The sequence below is a fragment of the Octopus bimaculoides genome, chromosome 3 (assembly GCF_046866305.1).
Source record: "Octopus bimaculoides isolate indiv1 chromosome 3, ASM4686630v1, whole genome shotgun sequence".
Classification (NCBI taxonomy): Eukaryota; Metazoa; Mollusca; class Cephalopoda; order Octopoda; family Octopodidae; genus Octopus; species Octopus bimaculoides.
Genome location: NC_142930.1, coordinates 159262099 through 159287287, shown reverse-complemented (window position 1 = coordinate 159287287; position 25189 = coordinate 159262099). Strand labels below are relative to the sequence as shown.

The 25189-nt window shown below is 36.2% G+C and overlaps 1 protein-coding gene across 4 annotated transcripts in view; it reads right to left on the bottom strand.

Annotated features, from left to right (window-relative positions):
* The window catches only part of LOC106884374 (uncharacterized), a 70068-nt gene that overhangs the window by 9013 nt on the left and 35866 nt on the right, over positions 1-25189 (bottom strand). For all 4 annotated transcript variants that reach the window (XM_089349890.1, XM_089349889.1, XM_089349892.1 and 1 more), the window contains 10 exons: positions 20972-21054; positions 19278-19317; positions 17933-18048; positions 12301-16697; positions 5277-5631; positions 4477-4528; positions 3782-3909; positions 2863-3000; positions 2271-2362; positions 821-852 (listed from right to left, as the gene is read on the bottom strand). In XM_089349890.1, the coding sequence (XP_089206016.1) occupies positions 821-852; positions 2271-2362; positions 2863-3000; positions 3782-3909; positions 4477-4528; positions 5277-5631; positions 12301-16697; positions 17933-18048; positions 19278-19317; positions 20972-21054 (5433 nt within the window). The remainder of the gene's footprint in view (positions 1-820; positions 853-2270; positions 2363-2862; positions 3001-3781; positions 3910-4476; positions 4529-5276; positions 5632-12300; positions 16698-17932; positions 18049-19277; positions 19318-20971; positions 21055-25189) is intronic.

The following is a 25189-nucleotide window of genomic DNA, read 5'->3' as shown; positions in this document are numbered from 1 at the left end:
TTTGTTTTGGGTTTTTTTCTGATATAGCATGTAAAGAATGGATATTTATTTTTGTATCAATCTTGACATGCTTACATTTGGAATTGGCAATTCCAGGTATCTTCCCATAATCCAGATAATTCTCAATGTCCACTTTCACTAACAAACACTGACTTTATCTTCAAATCAGTTAGCTGAATTCATAGATTGTCTGGGATTCCTTACAACCTAATCTATTACCTAGTCTTGATAAATCAGTAACAAAGCTTAATCTTTATCTTTTAACATGTGCAGGACACATATGCACACAGACCCACACACACACACACACGTTTACATACACACATACTCACTAACACATGTACAGATCAATACTTAAACACACACAAGTGCATAGCAGGACCTTAAAACTTATGTACATACACAGCTGCATGCATGGAGCTGTGATTTAGAAATACTAAAAAGTAGGGCAAGTTAGATAAAGAGAATAGATAAATACACACCTAGATACATTTGCATATCAAACTAAACTAGGTAGATGGAACAAATACTGATTTATCCTTCAGCATTCAGATTTGTCTGTCAAATCTAATAATTATTCATTCACAGTGTTTTAAATTAACCATCTAGCAGCTTCATGATTTTGATGATGAGATTGTTTATTTTTAGAATAACATAGTAGGGTAGGTGTGAAAAGCCAGGTCTGGCTGGTTAGAGCATAAAACAAGAATATTTGGACAGGATATGGGTGCTTAAAATGCTAAAGGGTTAAATACAGGTTTCATGAAGCTGACCTTCGCTTGATGGGTAAAATTTTTATTAAATATAAAAACAGTCTCACCTTGAAGACGGCATAAAGCAATATATACACGGCTGAAATGAAAGAAGGAAGAGATGTCAGATGCAATTTTCAAATGTTATAGTGTGTGTGTGTGTGTGTGTGTATGAGAGAGAGAGAGAGAGAGAGAGATACTCAGTAATGAATCTTATGATGATGATCATGCAATGACAGCTATATATGTGACTGTAAAAAACCTCCATTTCTTTAATATCAATCTTCCAAAGTAAGTCAAACCATATCTAATAGTAACTACTGCACTGAAGTAATAAACTGACTAGCCTGTTAGTCTAACCACCTACTTCTGAAATTAATGTGTAACTTCTGAGTTATTCTAGAGACACATGTACCCTTAACAGTAGCCAGCGAGGAAATGAGTAGATAGTTCAACGGTACAAACTCAGATTTGATTATTTGGAGGAATTGGATTCACTCACAAGGAATTCTGCCTGTAACCAGTTATATAAATAGCAGATCTCTAAAAACCATGGAACCCTGACTTTTGGATACAGTTCTTTAGCTTTCAAAATTCACTAACTACTCAACTTACACACACACTATAGTTTCAACCCCTAGGACTCATTAGACAAGTTACCCAGTTTGTATTGCACACAAGTGACCGATACCACAACATCCCCTCTAATTGGGGATACTGGTTTGTTGTAGAGTCAAGGCCAGCAATTTTGAAGGGAGGGGACAAGTCAATTACATTGATCCCAGTGCTCGACTGACACTTTATTTTGTTGACCCCAAACGAATGAAAGGCAAAGTTGACCTGAACAGGATTTGAACTCAGAATGTAAAGAGCTGGAAGAAATACTGCTAAATATTTGGTCCAACATGCAAACAATTCTGCCACTCACCACTTTTGCTGAGGAAATACTTCCTGAGTGTTCACAGAAAGTTAAACTTATCTCTAACTGATCGTTAATTACTTCGCATTATCTGAGCTATAAAACCAAATAAGAACAGATAAGGCAGCTGTAAATTTAAGACATTTGTCTCGTAGTTCAATATATAATATGCTACAACAACTATATCATTGTTGTTTGGTCCCATGTGAGCTCTGATTGAGCAGATTCATGATTAAAAACATTCTAACTTGACCATTATAACATTATGTATCTAAGACCACATTATCTAATTTCTTCTGCTATTTTTAGTAGGTCACGCATCTATGTAAAAGTTCTCTCATTGGCTATGTTGTATCCTTCAGCAAAGCACATTAGTCAGCCGGTTCCAATCCTGCCTCACTCTTTGGTTCACTGATTAGTCAATAATAAGAAAATAGCTGACAACCAGCTAAAAATACATATTGTAAATTACACCTGCCCACATACATATTAACATAGGAAAATAGACATAGAAAAGGCAAAAAACAAAAACTTTCAATTCACACACACACACACACACACATCCACTTATATAAATATATATATGCTGAATAACTTACCAAAGAGACCATCTTCCTAAATGGTTTGATTCCTTGCCATAGTTGTACACAGCTTTCTGAATACTATCACAGAGTTTAGGGATAAAATCATTCTAGAAAAGAAAAAAAAATCAATAAATGAAAATGTAAATAATAAATTTTTTATCATTAATAATAACAATTATTATTATCACTAATATTTTTTTAAATCATTTCTTTTACAAATAACAATGATTTCTAAAAGATTTAAGATTTCACACTGTGGGGTGAAAAGAGAGGTACAGTTGATTATATTGACCCCAGTATTTCACTGCTATTAATCCCAAAAAGATGAAAGACAAAATTTTAAAACATAAAATAAAATAAACATCTGTCATTCTACTGATTTGTGAACCCAGTATTCTAATAATTCTGTAAATCCATGTTATTTGCCCATCATTGTACCTATTATATCAATTCACTATATTTATTCTTTCAAATCACTGTGATTTAATTTACCATTCTACTGATTTTGTTAATCCATCACTCTCTCTCCTGAAGATAGAGACTCTAATCTACATGTGTTTAGATTCATACATGTAAATCTGGGAATACGGTATTTTCTTATACTTACTACATCTGGTCGATCATTTAGAACACTGATAAGATGAAAGAGTCTAGTTTCTTTTTCACTCAGGTAAGGTGTTGGTTGTCCTGCATTAGAGTGGATATAGTACCACTGGACCATTTCATGCTGGCTTGCCTCCAGCAACTGAAAGTAAAAGAATAATAAAGGCATAAAAAAAAAGTTGATAGTTATATATAAAATGATGGAGGTTATAGGTTCTGACTGGCAGAATCAGAAGAAAACCTGATAAAATGTTGTGTGTTTAAATTCTGCTGGTGTAGATTAACCTTTTAATATCTGTGGTTTAATAAAATAAAGCATTGGTCAAACACAGGCACTGATTTAATTAACTAATTAATTACATACCCTTTTGGCCTTGTGCTAATATAAGAAACAATATTTATTCTGAAGAAGAAGGACAGTGCCATTATCTGCCTCCTCCACACACACACCTAACTATTAAGATCAATACAGTCGATGTTTAGATCAAACTTATGCAGAGGAAGGGTTCCAGAAAATTCTAATTCAAAGGAAAGATTGGGTAATTAGATCAGTAAAGTGTTCAGAGAGTGAGGAATGTATGGTTTTTTATTTTTTTTAATTCATTCTAGGATGTTTTGCAACAGAATCATTTGAACAGCTCTCAAGGCTGCATCTAGAATGTATAACAATAGACTCATTTGGACAGCTTTCTAATGATACTGCTATTCAAATTGCAAAACTAAGGAGTTCTCTTTACCCTATGTTGTTTCCATTTGTCTCACACACACACACACACACACACACATTTCTTCAGTCAATATCCATTTAATCTGTTTTTTTCAGTGAGCATATGTTTGGGTGAGAAGTTATTTGGGGCTGAAATTTTAGAGCTGGATGCTCTTCCTGTTGATGCTAAGTTCCTAGTCTCTTTAAGGTTACTTACCTTGACAATTTGCAACACCAGGCTGTTTATAACTAATGCTGGTTCTAATCTGGAGTTAAATATTTTCTCAATCGTTCCACTTGGTGGTGATGAAATAGACTTCCAATAATTTACCAGCTCTCGTTCAACTATAAAAAGAAAACAAAAATAAATAGTTCCACGTGACAGCTTTAAGAAAAATTACAACTCATTATTTTTCTATTCTCAAACCGTTGAAATCATGAATGGTGACATAGACAATGTCATGATGGTCTTCAATTTAACATCTACATTTCCATATTGCTATGGATTAAATAGAGTTGCTCTACAGCAACTTGCCACATCTCAGTATATGACACATAACATGGATTCAAAATCACATTTCATATATTTACCCATTTGCCCAATATTTGAAGACGTGTATAAAATATCAGACAAAGAATTGTTACTCTAATAAAGTTCTAAAATATGAAACAAGACCAAAACATCAAATGGGTTTCACATAATACTGTTTCCTCTGAGTAGATCAAGCAAAGACCTTGATGAGCTTTTCATGGTTTGTTTGTGTTTTATAAGTCTAGTATAAAATTGATAAAACCTGGTACTACATCATGTGAAATACACATAAATACTTCTACATAGTTTTGAATTTCTTGCAAGATAAATAAAAAAAGAAAAAAGTAGCCAAGATAAAGATTTTTGTTTCTTAAATTTACCTTTATGAGAAGCTGATCTGTTTTTCTCAGCAATCACTCGGTTTTCTTTACACTGCAACAAACAATAGTTATGAAATATAACATGACATACAACATAGTATACAGTGTAAATGGGCATTGTGAACATTCAAACACTGTCTTTCCAAGTCCTGTTGCTTTTCACAGGGTATTTTTGGTCCTCTAATGTTGTTTGGTGTGTAAATCCACCTACCATTTTTGGTTGTAAATTTTGGTCTAGAAAATTCAATTATACATGCCAGAAAATAGAGTAATAATAGTACAATGTTAAATATAAAAACTAATCGATTATCCTTCCACCCTTTCCATGCTAGCATGGGTTGGACGATTTGACTGAGGACTGGCGAACCAGATGGCTACACCAGGCTCCAATCTGATCTGGTAGAGTTTCTACAGCTGGATGTCCTTCCTAACACCAACCACTCCGAGAGTGTAGTGGGTGCTTTTTACGTGCCACCGGCATGAAGGCCAATGCATGCACACACAACAGGCTTCTTTTAGTTTCCATCAACAAAATCCATTCACAAGATTTTGGTTGACCCAGGATTATAGTAGAAGATACTTGCCCAAGGTGCCATGCAGTGAGACTGAGTCTAGAACCACGCGGTTGGGAAGCAAACATCTTATGACACACCTTTACCTATAGCCATACTTATGCCTATGTATCAACATTTACACGGAATCATCCCACCTCAACTAGTACAGAAAATGTGCGGTAAAACAGTAAATTTACAAAAATAACTATAAAGATGTGAGCCATTGAAGAGAAACCTAAAACATACCTGTCTTTTAGGGAGCTGTTCTTCAGTGGAATCTTCTGATGTTTTATCAATATTCAATCTTTTGTGCTTTTTCTGACTGACACTTTTGCATATTATATCTACATTGGAAGTTTCTGGAGGTTTACTTTCTGAAGTGGTAACAGAGTTATCCCCAATAACTTCTCCAGCTTTGACAAAACACTTCTTAATTTCCTCAGCCTTCTTTAACTTCAGATCAGAAATAGATTCAAACTGAACTTGTTTTCTGGTCAGTTTCTCAGTTGTCTGGAAGGCTGTAATGTGAGACTCTTTTTTGAATTCTTTCAACTGACCAGTCTTCTTGCTTAAAAGATGATGATGTGATCGATTTAAGGACCTAAAAGATACAAATAATTATTTTAATTTAAAAAAAGACAGAATCAAACATTTTACACAAGAAATATTTTTTCAATTGGATATCGTTTGAAGGAATAACACTCCTGGTTAATTGGGGATTTTTTTGCCAAGGATATAAACACCACCAGTAAAACTAATCCAGTGATGAATTGAAGCTGGTGAAAATATGTTTGTTGATGAACCACTACCACATCATGGAATCTCCAATTCTCAAATCAATGAAGGAGCCTTTACATGGTAGTAGCTCAATCAACCAGAAATAGCTGCTTCATTTTCTTTTTACCATGTATAACCTTTTAGCACTTAAACTGGCCCTATTAAGCCCAAATATTCTGTTTTATGCTCAAACTGGCCAGATCCAGCCTCTCGTACCTACCCTAGAATATAATTGTAATGGTAAACAATCACATTATCAAAATCTCAAAGCTACAAGATAATGTATGATTAATTCAAAATGATGCAAATAGATAAGCATTACATTTGACAGACCAATCTGAATCTTAAAGGGATAAATAATACGATACTTTATTTATTGGAACAATTAAATATACAATTGGATGTTCATCCAATTCATAACCACTCAGCCATTAAATTAGGAGTAGAGCCTGACTTTGTTCAGTCAGGCAGCTATAGTAAACAGGGTTAGGTTTCTTTCCTTACAGAAACAGCAGTAAGATATGAACTTATGATCAGGCACAGGAGTAGCTGTGTGGTAAGTAGCTTGCTTACCAACGACATGGTTCTGGGTTCGGTCCCAGTGCGTGGCACCTTGGGCAAGTGTCTTCTGCTATAGCCTTGGGACGACCAAAGCCTTGTGAGTGAATTTGGTAGACGGAAACTGAAAGAAGTCCGTCGTATATATATATATATATATACGACGGACTGTGTGTGTGTGTGTATATATATGTGTGCGTGTCTGTTTGTCCCCCAACATCGCTTGACAACCGATGCTGGTGTGTTTACGTCCCCGTAACTTAGCGGTTCAGCAAAAGAGACCGATAGAATAAGTACTAGGCTTACAGAGAATAAGTCCTGGGGTCGATTTGCTCGACTAAAGGCGGTGCTCCAGCATGGCCGCAGTCAAATGACTGAAACAAGTAAAAGAGTAAAAGAGTTAGTAATCCAGCCCCACAGCCTTAAATATTTTGAACAATTTCCTTTATTGTTCTTAACTCTCTTACTCTTTACTCTTCTATTTGTTTTAAGTCATTTGACTGTGGCCATGCTGGAGCACCGCCTTTAGTCAAGCAAATCGACCCCAGGACTTATTCTTTGGAAGCCTAGTATTTATTCTATCGGGCTCTTTTGCCGAACTGCTAAGTTACGGGGATGTAAACACACCAGCATCGGTTGTGAAGCGATGTTGGAGGGACAAACACAGACATATACACGCACACATATATATATATATATATATATATATATATATATATATATATATATATATATACATATATACGACAGGCTTCTTTTAGTTTCCGTCTACCAAATCCACTCACAAGGCTTTGGTCAGTCTGAGGCTATAGAAGACACTTGCCCAAGGTGCCACACAGTGGGACTGAACCCGGAACCATGTGATTCATAAGCAAGCTACTTACCACACAGCCACTCCTACGCCTGTCATTTTTTTTTTCTTTCATCAACTGATACAAAGTTATCTCCCTCTCCACTATAGTCCTCACAGTTTTTGGTCTTATGAGCTACACTGCAACCTCACTCAAGTTGGTACCTTGAAAAAGTACACTCTGTAAAGTGGCTGGTATAAGAAAAACCATCCAATCATAGCAGACATTGGAGCTCAATGTAGTCCTCCATCTTGGTGGATCTTGTCAAATCCTCTAACTGATGCCAGCATGGTTGTTGTTGTTGGCACTCCGTCGCTTATGACGTCGAGGTTTCCAGCTGATCCGATCAACGGAACAGCCTACTCGTGAAATTAACGTGCAAGTGGCTGAGCACTCCACAGACACGTGTACCCTTAACATAGTTCTCCAGGATATTCAGCGTGACACAGAGTATGACATGGTTGACCTTTTGAATTACAGGTACAACAGAAACAGGAAGTAAGAGTGAAAGAAAGTTGTGGTGGAAGAGTACAGCAGGGTTCGCCACCATCACCTGCCGGAACCTCATGGAGCTTTAGGTGTTTTCGCTCAATAAACACTCACAACGTCCGGTTTGGGAATCGAAACCGCGATCCTATGACCGTGAGTCTGCTGCCCTAACCACTGGGCCATTGCGCCTCCAGCATGGTAGACAGACATTAAAAGCTGTGCTTCTGTGTGTGTGAGTATGTGTTTATGTATGTGTGCACATATTTTTTAGTGGTTAGTAGTTTCATGACCCACTTTTTCTTTCTTGGCACACTTGTTCTTTGCACACAGGTATACATACCTGTTCACATGCATATATAGAGATGATTCAATGTTTTGGGTGGATTCAATAAATTCTAGAAGTTATTATTTTTTTTTTGTATTTCAACATTCTTACTGCTGCTCAACTCTCCAATTATCAGCTTTATCAGTCTGCTGAATAAGACTGGAGATGTGTACAAATGGCACTATCTTTTATCACAAACAAGGCACCTTGTCCAGAAATAATGAACATATCCAATATATAAATTTCAGACTAACATGTCTTTATGTTATATGCTGTTGGATTTTTTAACATGAATGTATATACTTACAAATATGAATATTTCCTATTTCTAAGTTCTTCACTAAAATTAGCATACTATCTTTTATTTCTTACTTAACTTGTCTATCAAACATTTCCATAATTATTTCTCCATGCTATCTTGGGTTAGACGAATATACATACAAACACACAAACATGCATGTACATCATTTACATGACTACAATGATACTCATTTACAACTATCAGGCGAAGTCAAGGCAAAGAAACCATCACACACACACACACACATACATACACACACGCAACAGTCTTCTTTCAGTTTCTGTCTACCAAATCCACTCACACGGTTTTTGATTGGTCTAGGGCTATAGTAGAAGACACTTGCCCAAACATTGGGGTCCAGACATAATTAACTCATTCCTTCCTCCCAAATTGCTGCCCTTGTGAAAAAATTTGAAACCGTTGTTGTCGTTTTTGCTATTATTATTATTATTATTATTATCATCATCATCATCATCATCATCACATGCTTTCACTGCACTACTGAGCACAGCTCTGTGTACCTTGAGAGTGTGCTATGGTTTGTTGTGATGCTCTTGTTTTTGCTGTATTGAAAGTGGTTTACATAGGATGTGTGCAGTGCCTAGTAGTACTATTTTCTGTATTATCATTTTTATTGCATGAGTTGAAAGACATTATTTACAATGGACGGATAGGTGTCCTCATCTTGTTTGCAGTTATCACGTTTTGGCCGATGTATTCTCCAGCCTTCATCAGATGTTCTGGTGGGATTTCGAACCCTTTATTTGACTAATGTTCTGATTCCTAAAGTATGTTGCTGATGTTATTTTTCTGTTAATATTATTTTTCAAGTCCCTGCCTGTGATTGAACTTAGAATCCGAGGGTTAGCAGCCCATGCTCTTATCCACTATGCCATATGCCCATGGGTAATTATAGAATGAATTTAAGGGCTTATAAACCTAGTATTTTATCTTTTCTTAATACCAGTTCCCATATTACATTCATATCTGCACTAGGTCTACTTAGGAGGTTATTGTATCCAAGCATATATGCAGCCTCTTTTAATTTTCGTATTTTCCAGTGGTGTTCTCTGTTGATTGTTTTAACTTTATCCCACAGCAGGAGGTGGTCTCTGTTTTCCCATACATGATTGGCTATATCCGATTTTTCAACATCCCCCTCGTGTCACAGTTTTACAATGTACCTCTACCCTTATTTTGAGGGGGCGGCATATTTCGCCTTTGTATAACCTACCACAACCGCACGGTCATATTCTCTTCTATGGGTGGTTTTACTTAGAAAAGATATCTGCGAAGTGTTGTATTACTTCTGAATACTGTCATATGGTAGTGGTTTGGTTTTAAAAGGGCTAATCTGGTTGAAGGGGTGAAATAAGGGAGACAGACCCTGAGTAAGCTTAGAAACAAAATAAACCCCTTTGAGAAGTAAAATAAAATAAAATCATGTCACTGTTATCTTTAACAATTTATAATTGAGGGCAAATGTCCCACTTATAATCTTGATATGACATTCTGCTGCTGAGAGATAATACATGATACATAGCTGGAATCAATTGAGTTTGCAGTATATCTTGACCTCACACAAATCTCTGACCTCATAAAATAATGAGACAGACAGTACCGAAGTGAATCAGGTGCTCTGATTCATTAATTCCAACATTGTTACAAGCATACGAATCTACTTACTAAAGGGTGGACCAAAAGTCATTCTTAATTTTTCTTTTCTGTTTTAAATTTACAATACCACAATATCATACACACACACATATATACGGGAAATAGATGTAAGCTAGGTGGGAAAAATTACGTCTAAATTAAAAAAATAATTTTAAAAATTTATTAAAATCTCATATCTTTTCGTGACTTTTGGCCCACCCCGTAGAAAATATTACACAATCACTCACACATCTACACACAAGTAGACACACATGCACACACACATACAATACACATGTACACTTACATTACACATACAGTGGAGCATACTAGCCTCATTCCTTTCTAACTTTTGCATGTCCTCTACATTCAGGGACCACATCTCACTACCATGTAGAATTGCTGTCTGTACATGCTTAGAATTCAAAAGACAATTTTAATATAATTTTTCACAAATGGTATAACATCATCATCGTTTAACGTTCGCCTTCCATGCTAGCATGGGTTGGATGATTTGACTGAGGACTGGCGAACCAGATGGTTACACCAGGCTCCAATCTGATCTGGCAGAGTTTCTACAGCTGGATGCTCTTCCTAACGCCAACCACTCCGAGAGTGTAGTGGGTGTTTTACGTGCCACCGGCACGAAGGCCAGTCAGGCGGTACTGGCAACGGCCACGCTCAAAATGGTGTATTTTATGTGCCACCTGCACAGGAGCCAGTCCAGCGGCACTGGCAACGACCTCGCTCGAACGTATTTTCACGTGCCACCAGAACAGGTGCCAGTAAGGCGACGCTGGTAGCGATCACGTTCAAATGGGGCTATTTACGTGCCACTGGCACGGAAGCCAGGCTGCTGCTCTGGCAACGATCACGCTCGGACGGTGCTCTTAGCGCTCCACTGGCACAGGTGCCATCATGATTTCGCTTTCACTTGCCTCAGCAGGTCTTCGGAAGCGGAGTTTAGTGTCCAATGAAGGAAAGGTATGCATAAGTGGGCTGGCTACACCCCTAGCAGAGGCCTCGGATTATGGTCTCACTTGGCTAAGTAATAAAGTAGAAAAGGGAAATATTTTGATGCAGACCACCACTACCATCATCTCCTTCTCCTCCTCCTAATGAGCACTAGAATTGTTAGAGATAAACAGGTACCAGTTGTTGTCTTCATAATCATGACAATGATGATGATGATGAAATATATATTCAACAGATTCTATAAACTGAGCTGTTGTCATTATAGTGTATCTCCAGTAACTTCTGCATGAGAAGACCTACGATACAGAGAAATCCTATCAAAGAGATTATTCATTGAATTGGTGTTTCTGGCTGTGGTTATTCTATCTCGTGTAAGCCATGCTGTTTTCAAATTTTGCATGTTAGTCATGACTCTGTACTCATAAGGATATTAAAATAATAATTCTTTCTAGTTTTTGACTCAAGGCCGGCAAATTTTGAGTGAAAAGGGGAAGCTGGTTGCATTGACCCTAGTGCTTAACTGGCATCTATTTTATCAACCCTGAAAGAATAAAAGGTAGAGCCAACCTCTATGATTTGAACTCAGAATGTAAAGCTGGAAGAAATGCCTTTCGGTATTCTGTTTGTTGGTGTGCTAATGATTAAAACTCATTAAGACTCTAAACAATTTTATCCCTGTCACCAAACAATAGATGTTATTTTACTTGTTTCAGTCATTTGACTGTGGCCAATCTGGAGCACCGCCTTTAGTCGAGCATATCGACCCCAGGACTTATTCTTTGTAAGCCTAGTACTTATTCTATCGGTCTCTTTTGCCGAACCGCTAAGTGACGGGGACGTAAACACACCAGCATCGGTTGTCAAGCGATGCTAGGGGGACAAACACAGACACACAAACACACAGACACACAAACACATATATATATATATATATATATATATATATATATATATATATATATATACGACGGGCTTCTTTCAGTTTCCGTCTACCAAATCCACTCACAAGGCTTTGGTTGGCCCAAGGCTATAGTAGAAGACACTTGCCCAAGGTGCCACGCAGTGGGACTGAACCTGGAACCATGTGGTTGGTAAGCAAGCTACTTACCACACAGCCACTCCTGTGCCTAATAGATGTTATTTTTTTTTCAACAAGCCAATGAATACTGAATCTCCCTCTAATCACTACCACCTTAAAAAGAACAAAAGATCTTATATAATGCAGTCCTAGATACATTAAGTGGCCCATTTTTTTATCAAGGTTGGCTAAAACAACAACAACAACATCCTAACTTTCATCAATACAGAAGAAGAGACAACAAAATTTTTATTTCTTACCTGGATTTATTTAATAATTTCCTTCTGTGAGCAAATGTTGCTGAGATTTTGCTGGGGACATTTTCGTCAGATGATGAATTATGGGAAAGATTGAATACTTTCTCAGGAGTTTGCTTGTTGCTCTTTAGCACCGGTTCATCAGGGTATTTGCCATCATGACTGTTAACATGATTTTTGTTTCCACTGCTGTTTATTGGTAGAATGGAATTTTCAGTTGGTCTTTTCCTAAAGTTGATGGACAGATGTGGAGGCAAAGTGTTCTCTACAGAACTCTTTATTGAGATTTGAGCAACAGCAAACTTACTGTTGACTGTATCTGTGTGTGAAGAATGTTTTTTGATAAATTCTAAAGTATCTGGAAATGGAGTTATCAGAGGAGCAACTAAAATGAACTCTTCAATTAATGTCAGAATATCGTTACTAGAAGCAGTTTCATTAGATTCTCGAGCAAAGATCTTTGGATATGTTGTATCATTTGCTATGTTTTCTGACTGGGATTCCTCAGTATTGTGACAGAACCCAAAGACCTGTTCAAATCCTAATTGTTTTGAACTCACAGAATCGTTCTTCCCATTCTCTACTGCTTCGTTCTTAGATTTTATAGAATCCAACAATGAAGTAGAATGTTGGAGAAACGTTACAGAACATTTAATATGAGATGATGGTTTATTATTTACAAAATTAGTTCTTATACATGGAGCTTCTTCAACCTTCTGGGAAGGTTTACCGTTTTCTTTGATGTCTCCACAAGCTGTTCCAGTTGCAGTATCTTTTTTATGCTCCATATTTGTCTCAATGCTGAAATTTGGCATCTGTGAATCTCCATTATTATCATCAACATCTAGAGATGTATTAAAAGAGTCACATCGGATCAGCCGATTTTTATCTTCAGGCATTGTCTTCTCTTCAGACTGTAATTCCTTTAATTTCACCGGAAACATTTGGGAATTTGGGTCATCAGAGTTTGTACTGGTTTCTGTTCTATCACTATTATTTACAGATTTTAAAGGAATATCACTATTTGAAAATTGCTTCTCACTTTCAGAGTCTGAGCTACAAATACCAAACAAGTCATTTATAGAGGTAGTAGATTTAGGTTTTGTTGTATAACATTTAGCTGAACTTGAGTCTATTTCTTGCTCAGAGAGTGAATCAGAAAATATCAAGCTATCTTCATTGTTCATAGTTTCTAATGCATATGAATGTTCAATTTTAATCAGGTCACCTTCTTTTGTCTCACCATTAGCTACATATTCTACTAAATTTCTTTGAAAGCCCACTTTCTTAGAGGTGTTGTAATCCAAATCTAAAGAATCATCACTAAAATCATTAAATTCTTCACTGGAAGTATTTCCATTGTTAATCTCGGTAAAAACTTTCTCTTGGAGTTTCAGCGCTGCTGGTTCATTGGATACCAAACTAGTTCTATCATTTAGATCTTCCAATTCATTATTAGCAATAACTGTTTCAGATATTTTAGGAAGAGAAGCTGATATGGTATGTCTTTCCTTAGAATTGTGAAATTTAATTTCTGAATCATTAAATTTAGTTTCTGGATTGTTAAATATAGTTTCTGGATTGTTAAATATAGTTTCTGGATTGTTAAATATAGTTTCTGGATTGTTAAATATAGTTGCTGGATTGTTAAATATAGTTGCTGGATTGTTAAATTTAGTTGCTGGATTGTTAAATTTAGTTTCTGGATTGTTAAATTTAGTTTCTGGATTGTTAAATTTAGTTTCTGGATTGTTAAATATAGTTGCTGGATCGTTAAATATAGTTGCTGGATTGTTAAATTTAGTTTCTGGACTATTAAATTTAGTTTCTGGATTGTTAAATTTAGTTTCTGGATTGTTAAATTTAGTTTCTGGACTATTAAATTTAGTTTCTGGATTGTTAAATTTAGTTTCTGGACTATTAAATTTAGCTTCTGGATTGTTAAATATAGTTTTGGGATTGTTAAATTTAGTTTCTGGATTGTTGAATATAGTTGCTGGACTATTGAATTTAGTTTCTGGATTGTTAAATTTAGTTTCTGGATTGTTAAATTTAGTTGCTGGACTATTAAATTTAGCTTCTGGATTGTTAAATATAGTTTCTGGACTATTAAATTTAGTTTCTGGATTGTTAAATTTAGTTTCTGGACTATTAAATTTAGTTTCTGGATTGTTAAATTTAGTTTCTGGACTATTAAATTTAGCTTCTGGATTGTTAAATATAGTTTTGGGATTGTTAAATTTAGTTTCTGGATTGTTGAATATAGTTGCTGGACTATTAAATTTAGTTTCTGGATTGTTAAATTTAGTTTCTGGATTGTTAAATTTAGTTGCTGGACTATTAAATTTAGCTTCTGGATTGTTAAATATAGTTTCTGGACTATTAAATTTAGTTTCTGGATTGTTAAATTTAGTTTCTGGACTATTAAATTTAGTTTCTGGACTGTTAAATTTAGTTTCTGGACTATTAAATTTAGCTTCTGGACTGTTGAATATAGTTTCTGGATTGTTAAATTTAGTTGCTGGACTATTAGATTTAGTTTCTGGATTGTTAAATTTAGCTTCTGGATTGTTGAATATAGTTTCTGGATTGTTAAATTTAGTTTCTGGACTATTAGATTTAGTTTCTGGATTGTTAAGTTTAGTTTCTGGACTATTAGATTTAGTTTCTGGATTGTTAAATTTAGTTTCTGGATTGTTGAATATAGTTTCTGGATTGTTAAATTTAGTTTCTGGATTGTTAAATTGAGTTTCTGGATTGTTAAATCTAGTTTCTGGATTGTTAAATTTAGTTTTTAGATCATTAAATTGAGTTTCTGAATTGCTGAATTTAGTTTCTGAGTTATTAACTTTAGTTTCCAAATTGCTGAATTTAGTTTCTGAATTACTGAATTTAATTTCTGAATTGTTAAATTCAGTTTCTGAATCATTAACTTTAGTTTCTAAATTATTGACTTTAGTCTCTGAATTGTTAAAGTGAGTTTCTGAATTGTTCAATTTAATGCCTGATTTGTTAAAAAACAAGGAAAGATTTGAAGATTTATCATCTTTAGACAAAGAAAATTCATGAAGAAGGCTTTTATCATCCAAAATATTTTTAACTGCTGGGTTTTCATCTTTAAAATTTTCAGTATCTAAAGTTTGGGAGTTATTCTGTGAATGATGAGAATTAATGATGTGATTTTGGTGATGTGGAGGTGGAGTTAGCTGCAATGTTTCAGAAATAGTTGACCTCAAGTCTGCTGCTGATAAATCTTTTGTTATTGCAGGAATTTTAGCAGACGGTGGCTCAATCTTAAAATCAACAGTTTCACTGGAATTTTCTTCAATATGGTTTCCTAAAACCTCTTTTGAATTCATTTTGTTATAATCAGAGTTTTCACCACACATGGTATTAGATTTGTTTCTATCATTGTCATTCTGATTTTTAGCCAAAGATTCTTTATGGAAATTCCTCTTCTTCCTATCTTTAGACATCTTTAAGGTACCTTCAGACAAATCTGAACATTTTCTTTGAGCTGATAAATTTGCATCAATTTCATTTTCTAAAGACATTACACCACAAACTGAAAGTGTTTCAGTGTTATTATAAGCATCTTCAAGGAATGTAACAGAACCAAACTTTGAATTATCAGCAGTTTGACTAAAATCTTTTGCAATATGGTTTTGCAAAATTTTGTTTGAATCTGCTTTGCTGCAATCAGAATTATAGCCACACTTGACATCACATTTATTATCATTATCATTCTGATATTCAACCAAAGATTCACTAGTTATATCCTGCTCCTTATTTTCTTTAGATTTCTTTAAGTTTTCATCCAACAAATTTGAACGTTTTCTTGGTACTGGTGGATTTGTATTGATTTTATCATTTAACAATGTTTCACCATGACTTGGCGTTGTATCAGTGTAATTATAAGCAACGCTGTGATATGTTACAGAATCAGATGAAGAAACATCTCCAGAATTTATATTAGCAGAACGTGGCAAAAGTTCTGTGTCATTTATCTGGATAACGTCTGTACGGATTGCTGTGTCTGGAACACTTTCCAACTGTTTAGAATTTTCATCTTCTAAATCTTTTTTCATGCAACCTTGTTCAGCATTCGCATGACCATTACCACTTTCACTATTTTTATCACAGACAATTGTGGTAGCATTGATACCATTTTCATTTGTTTGGTAATGATTAACCTGTAAATGATCCTCTTTCTGAGGAGATTGCAAAAGATGGCAAGAATTATCATTTGGTAGCATCACAGCACCTTGCACTTTATTGGTTTCAGTGTCAGCATCAACTCCTTTGAGAAATTCTGTCTCCAACATTTCCGCAAAGTGGTCAACAGAACCATCATCACAACTATTCTGATCTGGAAGGCTGCAGAATGAATTTTCATCATCCTAAAATATAAATACAAATAAAATAAAATAAAATAAGCATATTAAAATTTTTAAAGTTAATAAAGAATAAAAAAGAAAAGCCGTTGGTAAACAGATTATAGCAGTGACTCCATCTAAGAATATCTGAAGAAGGAAATGTATTCCGAAATATCATCGGACTATAGATAACTAAATTACAACAGGTATATAGTCCATTTTTTGTATTATAGTCCATTGTTGTACCATTCAAAACTTTTTATTCTTTACAAACAATACACAATGCTTCAAGCGAACTACAATACTCTTTGTCTTTCATTTGATCTCAGAGCAAAGAAAGCCAAAGCAAATACCATTAGACATTTTATCCACTATTTTAATGACTGCTAACTTACTGCCTTATTGATGGGCCATGCTTTCGTGGTCTGTATTTGTACAGAAAATCGAGATCGAGTGAGCTTTTGCTTTTTTGCTCGACGTGTGATTTTTGTCCATGCTGAGCTCACCTTGGGACATCTGCATTATCGTTTGACAGACGTACTGCCCCAGTCAAACTCCCTGACCAAAACTGTTATATCATAACTTAAATTATTATTTTATATCACATAACACAATATTATAATAAATTATACACATGTGAAAATATACTACATTAAAACTGAGAATGAATTACAATTTACTATACATAACACTTTATATTGCATTGATTTTTAATACTGGCAGCACAAGGCCATGAATCTTAGAGAGGGGTGGTATAATTAATTAAACTTCAGTACCTGACCGGTAATTAATTTATTTTATTGAACCTGAAAGGATGAAATGCAAAGTCAACCTTGGTGAATTTAGAACATAGGACATAACTAAATAGTGCAAGACTGATTATCCAACATTCTAAAAATTCTATGGTGTCATAACCGAAAACATATTGGTTTCAAATTTTGGCACAAGGCCAGCAATTTCGGGGAATGGGTAAGTCAATTACATCAACCCCATACTCAAATGTTACTTATTCTATCAATCTACCAATCCTAAAAGGATGAAAGGCAAAGTCAACCTTGGTGGAATTTGAACTCAGAACGTAAAGGCAGACAAAATGCTGTTAAGCATTTGCCTGGCGTGCTAATGATTCTGCCAGCTCACTACCTTTACATATCAGCAACAAACAGCACACATTTTGATGTACACAAACACTACAACATGGCAGTGATCCAGAATGGCTACAACACAGAACCAGTGAAAGAGTACACAAGACTACTTACCTCTTCGTTATGTTCTGATGGGATAGGAGACAACATAATTGGTAAAGCCATTTCACTAATTATACGTGCAATCTCGTCATCTTTGGATGGAAGGTTTGGAGGTGGAGAAGTAACAGCTTTAAATAAAGAGAAAATTTCAAATTAATATAATACTCTGCTCTGCTCACCACCACCATCACAGCCTGCCACATTTTAGCAAAATGAAAAAAAATTCAAGTAAAAATAAACAAACAAAAGTTATTTTATACCTGTAAATTTACAAAATGTATATGAATATATTTATATATCATACACACACACACACACGTATGGGTGCGTGTGTGTCATCATCATCATCATTTAACATCCGCTTTCCATGCTGGTATGGGTTGGCCAGTTTGACTGAGAACTGGCATATATATGTGTGTGTGTGTGTGTGTCTATGTTTGTCCCCCTAGCATTGCTTGACAACCAATGGTGGTGTGTTTATGTCCCCGTCACTTAGTGGTTCGGCAAAAGAGACCGATAGAATAAGTACTAGGCTTACAAAGAATAAGTCCTGGGGTCGATTTGCTCGACTAAAGGCGGTGCTCCAGCATGGCCGCAGTCAAATGACTGAAACAAGTAAAAGAGTAAAAGAGAGAGAGAGTACACACACACACACACACACACACACACACACACACAGACTTCTGCCTATCAAATCCACTCACAAAGCTTTGGTTTGTCTGGGTTTCTAGCAGAAGAACCTTGTCCAGGAGGTCACACAGTGGGTCTGAACCAGGAAGCATGTGGTTGGGAAGCAGACGTCTTACCTTACAGCCACAGCTACACTAATACATGTGGAGGCGCAATGGCCCAGTGGTTAGGGCAGTGGACTCGTGGTCAAAGGAGCGCGGTTTCAATTCCCAGACCAGACGTTGTGAGTGTTTATTGAGCGAAAACACCTAAAGCTCCACGAGGCTCCAGCAGGGGATGGTGGCGAACCCTGCTGTACTCTTTCACCACAACTTTCTCTCACTCTTACTTCCTGTTTCTGTTGTGCCTGTATTTCAAAGGGTCAGCTTTGTCACACTGTGTCATGCTGAATATCCCCGAGAACTACGTTAAGGGTACACGTGTCTGTGGAGTGCTCAGCCACTTGCACGTTAATTTCACGAGCAGGCTGTTCCGTTGATAGGATCAACTGGAACCCTCGACGTCGTAAGCGACGGAGTGCCAACAAACAACACTCATACATGTATGATAATGATATAATATATATTCTTATTATAATGATTAATAAATACCATTTAATGGAAAGACATAAAAAACAAAAAACAGACGTACATCTGGTGAAATTTATAAGTTGTAATAATATACATACCAGTGTCTTGAAAGACTAGAGGGGAACTTTTTTTTTGTGCCTGTAAAGAAGAATAAAAAATGTATAAATATTTGTGGATCATACAAACAGTAATCTAAATGGTCACCACAGACTGCCCCAGTATGGCCACAGTCAAATGGCTGCAACAGTAAATACATTAATACAGATAGTCACATCCAACAATAACTACAGTCCAATAACTGCAGTAATATATAAATAGAAGACATGTAGTGCCCATGGTTATAGCACCACAATTGTAGCTATAAATGAAGCTGTAGTGCACCAGCATGGCCACAATGCAATAACTTTAATACTAAGTGAATTAGTATAATGCTTATACCAAAAAGCTATTTCAACTCATATTCAAAGTTATATACTCTTGTCCAATTTATAAAGTACCGTCCTCTTAACTTATGGCTAGATAGGAAATTGGTAGAGAAAGGAAAGGCTGAGAATTTTTATAAAAAAGTCATCTTCCCACACAGTTCAGAGCGATTCTCTGAAGAAACCTTCCTCTTCAGATTGCATTAAGTTTTTGAAACCTCTTCTTTATAACCTTCATCACATATTGTTGTTCTAAACAGGAGCCAGGGACTCTTCTACAAATATGCAAGACATTTAAAACACAAACATCAACAAAAGATGCTACTTTAGTCATTGACTCACATGCATAAACTGTTTCTTCTTCTCTCTATCTCTTCTATCACTATTACAGTGGCCTGTATTTCTCTTAGAGTGTTGGACAAAATACCTGGTGGTATTAGTTCCAGCTCTCGTTGCTCTCTATTGAAACTCTTCCAAGAAACTTGCATTTTGTCATCAATAAAATAACCCCCTAACCAAATAATGGGGTCAATGGTCTCAACTAAAGCTGGAATTTAGAGATACCAACCTAAAGAGCAGCCTTCTAGAATTCCCTCTTTAGTGAGATATTTCCTCAAAACACCAATCAACAAATGGTCACAATTTTCCAAGAGACACCAACCTACAGAATAGCTCTCTAGAATTCTTTCACAGAACAGATTTTTCTAAAGGCACCAACCTATAGAAAGGTCCTCTGGAATTGCCCCCTTGAAGGCAGCAAAGTGTCTGATGTTTGAGCTGAATACCAACCACATCAAATGCATCAATTTGGAAGTGGAAACAACCATTGCAAAAAGTCAAGGAGACAGACTATTCCACTCTCATCCTCCTCTTAATATGACTAAAGCCATGTCATAAAACAGGTCACAACACAAGCTTTCATATTGCACCACATGCCAGAAGTATTTCAAAATATTTCACTAACACAATTTTCAGTCAGTTAAAATATTTTCCAGTTCATAAAGCAATAATCCCAGATTCCTCTTGATGTTTGGATGATTTGAGAAACAGTGAAAAGATCTAATATGACACTAAAATGATGATAATGATGATGGCAATAATGATAATGAAAATTTAATATCGGTTTTCCATGCTGGCATGAGTAAGACAACTTAAAAGGAGCTGGCAAGCCAGAGAACCACCCAGGATCCAGTTGTCTGCATTGACATGGTTTCTGTGGCTGAATGCTCTTCCTAACATCAGGCACTTTACAGAGTGTATTAGGTGCTTCTTATGTGACACCAGCAGAGGTGTGCTTATATAAAAAATAAAAATATAAGAAGAAGAAGCAGCAGCAGCAGCAGCAGCAGCAGTAGGAGGAGGATACATACCTTTAGCTTGTGCATTTCTTTCTGCAGTGAGTTGAATTTTTCTTTCAGTTCTGACAACATTTGTTTATTGCCTTCAAAATTTTCTGTTGAAATAAAAAAAAGAAAGAAAGAAAAGGATAAAACTAGTTAGCAAGAAATTAACGATACAAATTTCATCAGCGTTTTCTCAATCTTTTATTTGTTTCAGTAATTTAGACTGAGGCTGTGGTGGAGGACCACTTCGAAGGTTTTCCAGTTGATTGTGTCAACCTCTGAACTTTGTGTTAGGCATTTCATTCCATCAAATGGTTACGATATCTTTTGACATAAAAGGGCATAAATCACAGGGAATGAATACCACAAGGTATTTTTTTCATTACTGATTTATCAGAAACCACTTGCAAATAAATATGACAAACTTCCACACAGTTTCCATTATCAAATTTCACTCAGAAGGCACTGGTCAGCTATGTGAATAGTTAACTCACTCAACTACAAGGTTTGTTAAAAGGTGCCACAGTGTGGAACCTTTTAATAAAGACTTGGAATAATCAGTTCCTTGTGTGTGAAATTTGGTAGACAGAAACTGTCATCATCATCATCATCATCGTTTAACGTCTGCTTTCCATGCTAGCATAGGTTGGACGATTTGACTGAGGACTGGTGAAACCGGATGGCAATACCAGGCTCCAATCTGATTTGGCAGAGTTTCTACAGCTGGATGCCCTTCCTAACGCCAACCACTCAGAGAGTATAGATATAAATATATATCTAGTTAAATCAGAGGAGTGAGGTGTTCAGGATTGCAAAGCAGTGTATCAGAAGGAACAGAGATGTGGTAGGTAGAAATGTGTGCGAATGGATAATGGTATGCTTGCACTTAGTGACTCAATGAAAGATGCGTGGAGATGCCATCATGAAAAGTTGTTAAATGTGGAGAATGATTGGGATGAGAGTCTTTCAAATATTGAACCAATTGAGGGACCAGCCATGAGTGGATAGCAGTATAATAGATAATTGACAAAATGAAGACTGGGAAAGCCCCTGGACTGTTGGGTATCACTGCCAAGATGATTAAAATATCAGGTGGTGTGGGATACAGCCTAGTCACTCACATGGTTAATCAGGTTATTCAGGAAGGCATCAATCCCAAAGACTGATGTAGCAGTATTATAGTCAGCTGCTACAAGGGTAAAGGTGATGCCTTAGATAGAAACAACTACAGAAGTATCAAACTGCTGGATCAGATCATAAAAATTACAGAGAGTGTGGTATCTCAACTAATTAGGGATAGAATTAATCTCGATGAGATGCAGTTTGGTTTTGTTCCTGGGAGAAGTACCACAGATGCCATCTTCCTAGTGAGACAGTTGCAAGAAAAGTATTTGGCCAAAAGTAAGCCATTGTACTTAGCCTTCATCGACCTGGAGAAAGCTTTCAACAGGGTTCCCCACTTTCTTATTTGGTGGTCTCTAAGGAAACTAAGAGTAGAAGAGTGACTTGTTAGAGTGGTTCAAGCCATGTACAGTAATGCTGTAAGGTGAGAGTTGGCTTCGAATACAGTGATGAATTTAACATACAAGTTGGATTACACCAGGAATCAGTTATTAGTCCACTCATTCATCATAGTTCTCCAGGTTATAACAAATGAAAAAGTATAGCAAAAGCTAGACATGACCTACTATTGTTCAAAGCTACAGAAGATCTCAGAATTTATCAAGAATCCTCCATACAAGAAAATTCAGATGAATTTCAATAGCTAGAAAATGCAAAACAATATTCATGGAGAAGGCAAAAAAAAGTTAACTTTTCTACTACATGGTTCTAGTTTCATTCCCAGTGTGTGACACTTTGAGCAAAGGAATCAAATATGGCAAATGGAAACTGTGTGGAAGCACATCAGAGAAACTGTTCCTGTCTTTGGGTGGTAGATTTAATCTGTCGCCTGGTTTGACATTACCCCATGCCTTTAACTCTTTTGATACCAACCCGCCCAGGGTTCTATGAAACAAACTCCCTGTTTTAGAATGATCTAAATTAAAAACTTCAATCAAAATTTCATGCTGATTTCTATTCCAAACACCAGCTTTAAAATGACTAATTTGTTTTACTAAATTCATTGAGACATAGCTGACCTCACGCACTTCTCATGAGGAATTCTGGAAGGAGCTTCGTGAGACCACTGCTGAGACGCTTCCGAAATAACAAAAAGCTGTTGGAAAACAGATTATAGCAGCGACTCCATCTAAGAATATCTGAAGAAGGAATTGTATTCTGTAATATCATCGGACTATAGATAACTAAATTACAACAGGTATATAGTCCATTTTTTGTATTATAGTGCATTGTTGTACCATTCAAAACTTTTTATTATTATTTTCTAAATTAATCGAAATGAAAGCTGTGTTTCAATAGAAATACAGTAACGAGTCAATTCTGCTGCAGGTATTCGAACCAAGTGTCCCACTTCAGGATAGTTTCCTCTCTTCTTCCCACAAATCTAAGAGTCTCTGAAAAAAGGTTATAAGCATTGTCCTTTCTCATCTAAGTCATAATTAAAACAAAAAACATGAATTTTTATCTTTCTCTAAGTAAGTTATCAGATTCTTTCTGGAGCCTTGCTGATAGATGAGGTCAAAGAGATAAGTCTGTAATTTCTGACATCTGTTCAGCCCCTTCCCTGATGTATAAATCTCATTATTCTTACTTTCATTTTAAGAGAACTGACTCCAGACAAGAAAAATATTTGCAGGGTGTGTGGGGAAGAAAAAGCCTCTCAAATTATATACAGCAGACTCAAATTTCAAATATACTTTTGTACATTTTGAGAGAAAACAGCTTTAAATTTCCCTCTTATTCTTTTACAATAACAAGATAAAAAAAAAAGCATGATTAGAGGAGGAGGTAATAGTGTGTTGGTGGTGGTGGTGGTGGTGGTGGTGGTGGTGGTGGTGGTGGTGGTGGTGAGGTAAGGGGTGAATAAAAAAAAAAGAAGTATATGAATGTCTGAGTATGTATTGACAATTTGTTAAATTAAGGAAATGTGAACTTATAAACCATCAATATTATTGTTACAGCATCATTTTTTCATTCTGGTAGGGATTTGATAAGACTGTGCAGTACAGCAAATACCCCATTCAGTTTGATTTTTAAGTCACCATGACTAAAGTATCACTATGAAACACTTTCAATGTCAGTAAACAGCATTTCTTTCAAGCAGTAATCCTCTTCTGTTCACAGTTCATGGTCACAGAAGAGCAATCACCTCTATTGATAAATTTAATACTAGAAAATCTCACAGTTCACTTATACTCTGTCTGTCATGCAGTTTAGCATGACACATGCAGCATATTCAATTTTTTCCAGCTATTACAGAACTCCCACAATTAAAATCCCATGTCCCTATGCCATTACAGAACTTCTACAATCAATACCCCATACTTCTCCAATCATTATAAAACTTCCAAAATCATCTGTGTGGAATCAATAAAGATCAGTCAAGGACCAGGGTCAACTTAATTGATTAATTCACCCAAAAGTTTCTGGCTTTGTACCTCAGCACTAACTTGATGTGTCAGTGACCAGCCCAGGCTCCATTGCTCATCAGGCAGAGAAAAAAAAACAAAAAAACTGTCATATAGGCACGGGAATGGCTGTGTGATAAGTAGCTTGCTTACCAACCACATGGTTTTGGGTTCAGTCCCACTGCATGGCACCTTGGGCAAGTGTCTTCTACTATAGCCTCGGGCCAACCAAAGCCTTGTGAGTGGATTTGGTAGATGGAAACTGAAAGAAGCCCGTCATATATATATATATGTATGTGTGTGTATATGTTTGTGTGTCATTGTTTGTCCCCCCAACATCACTTGACAACCGACGCTGGTGTGTTTACGTCCCCGTAACTTAGCGGTTCGGCAAAAGACACCGATAGAATAAATACTAGGCTTCCAAAGAATAAGTCCTGGGGTCGATTTGCTCGACTAAAGGCGGTGCTCCAGCATGGCCGCAGTCAAATGACTGAAACAAGTAAAAGAGTAAAGAGCAAGGTATCAGTCACTCTCTGACAGGTTTATGGTTGAGCTTGTGGCAATTGAGACCTCCAGCATTCTTGGTTCCTGGATCACATCCCTGTTAACCGCTATCAGGGCAGAGATTGTTGTCCACAAGTGCAAGCCCAAGTCAGAGTAGCTGTTCCAGTGCATCTGCCACGCTGTCGTCTGGGGCAACACCTTTTCCATT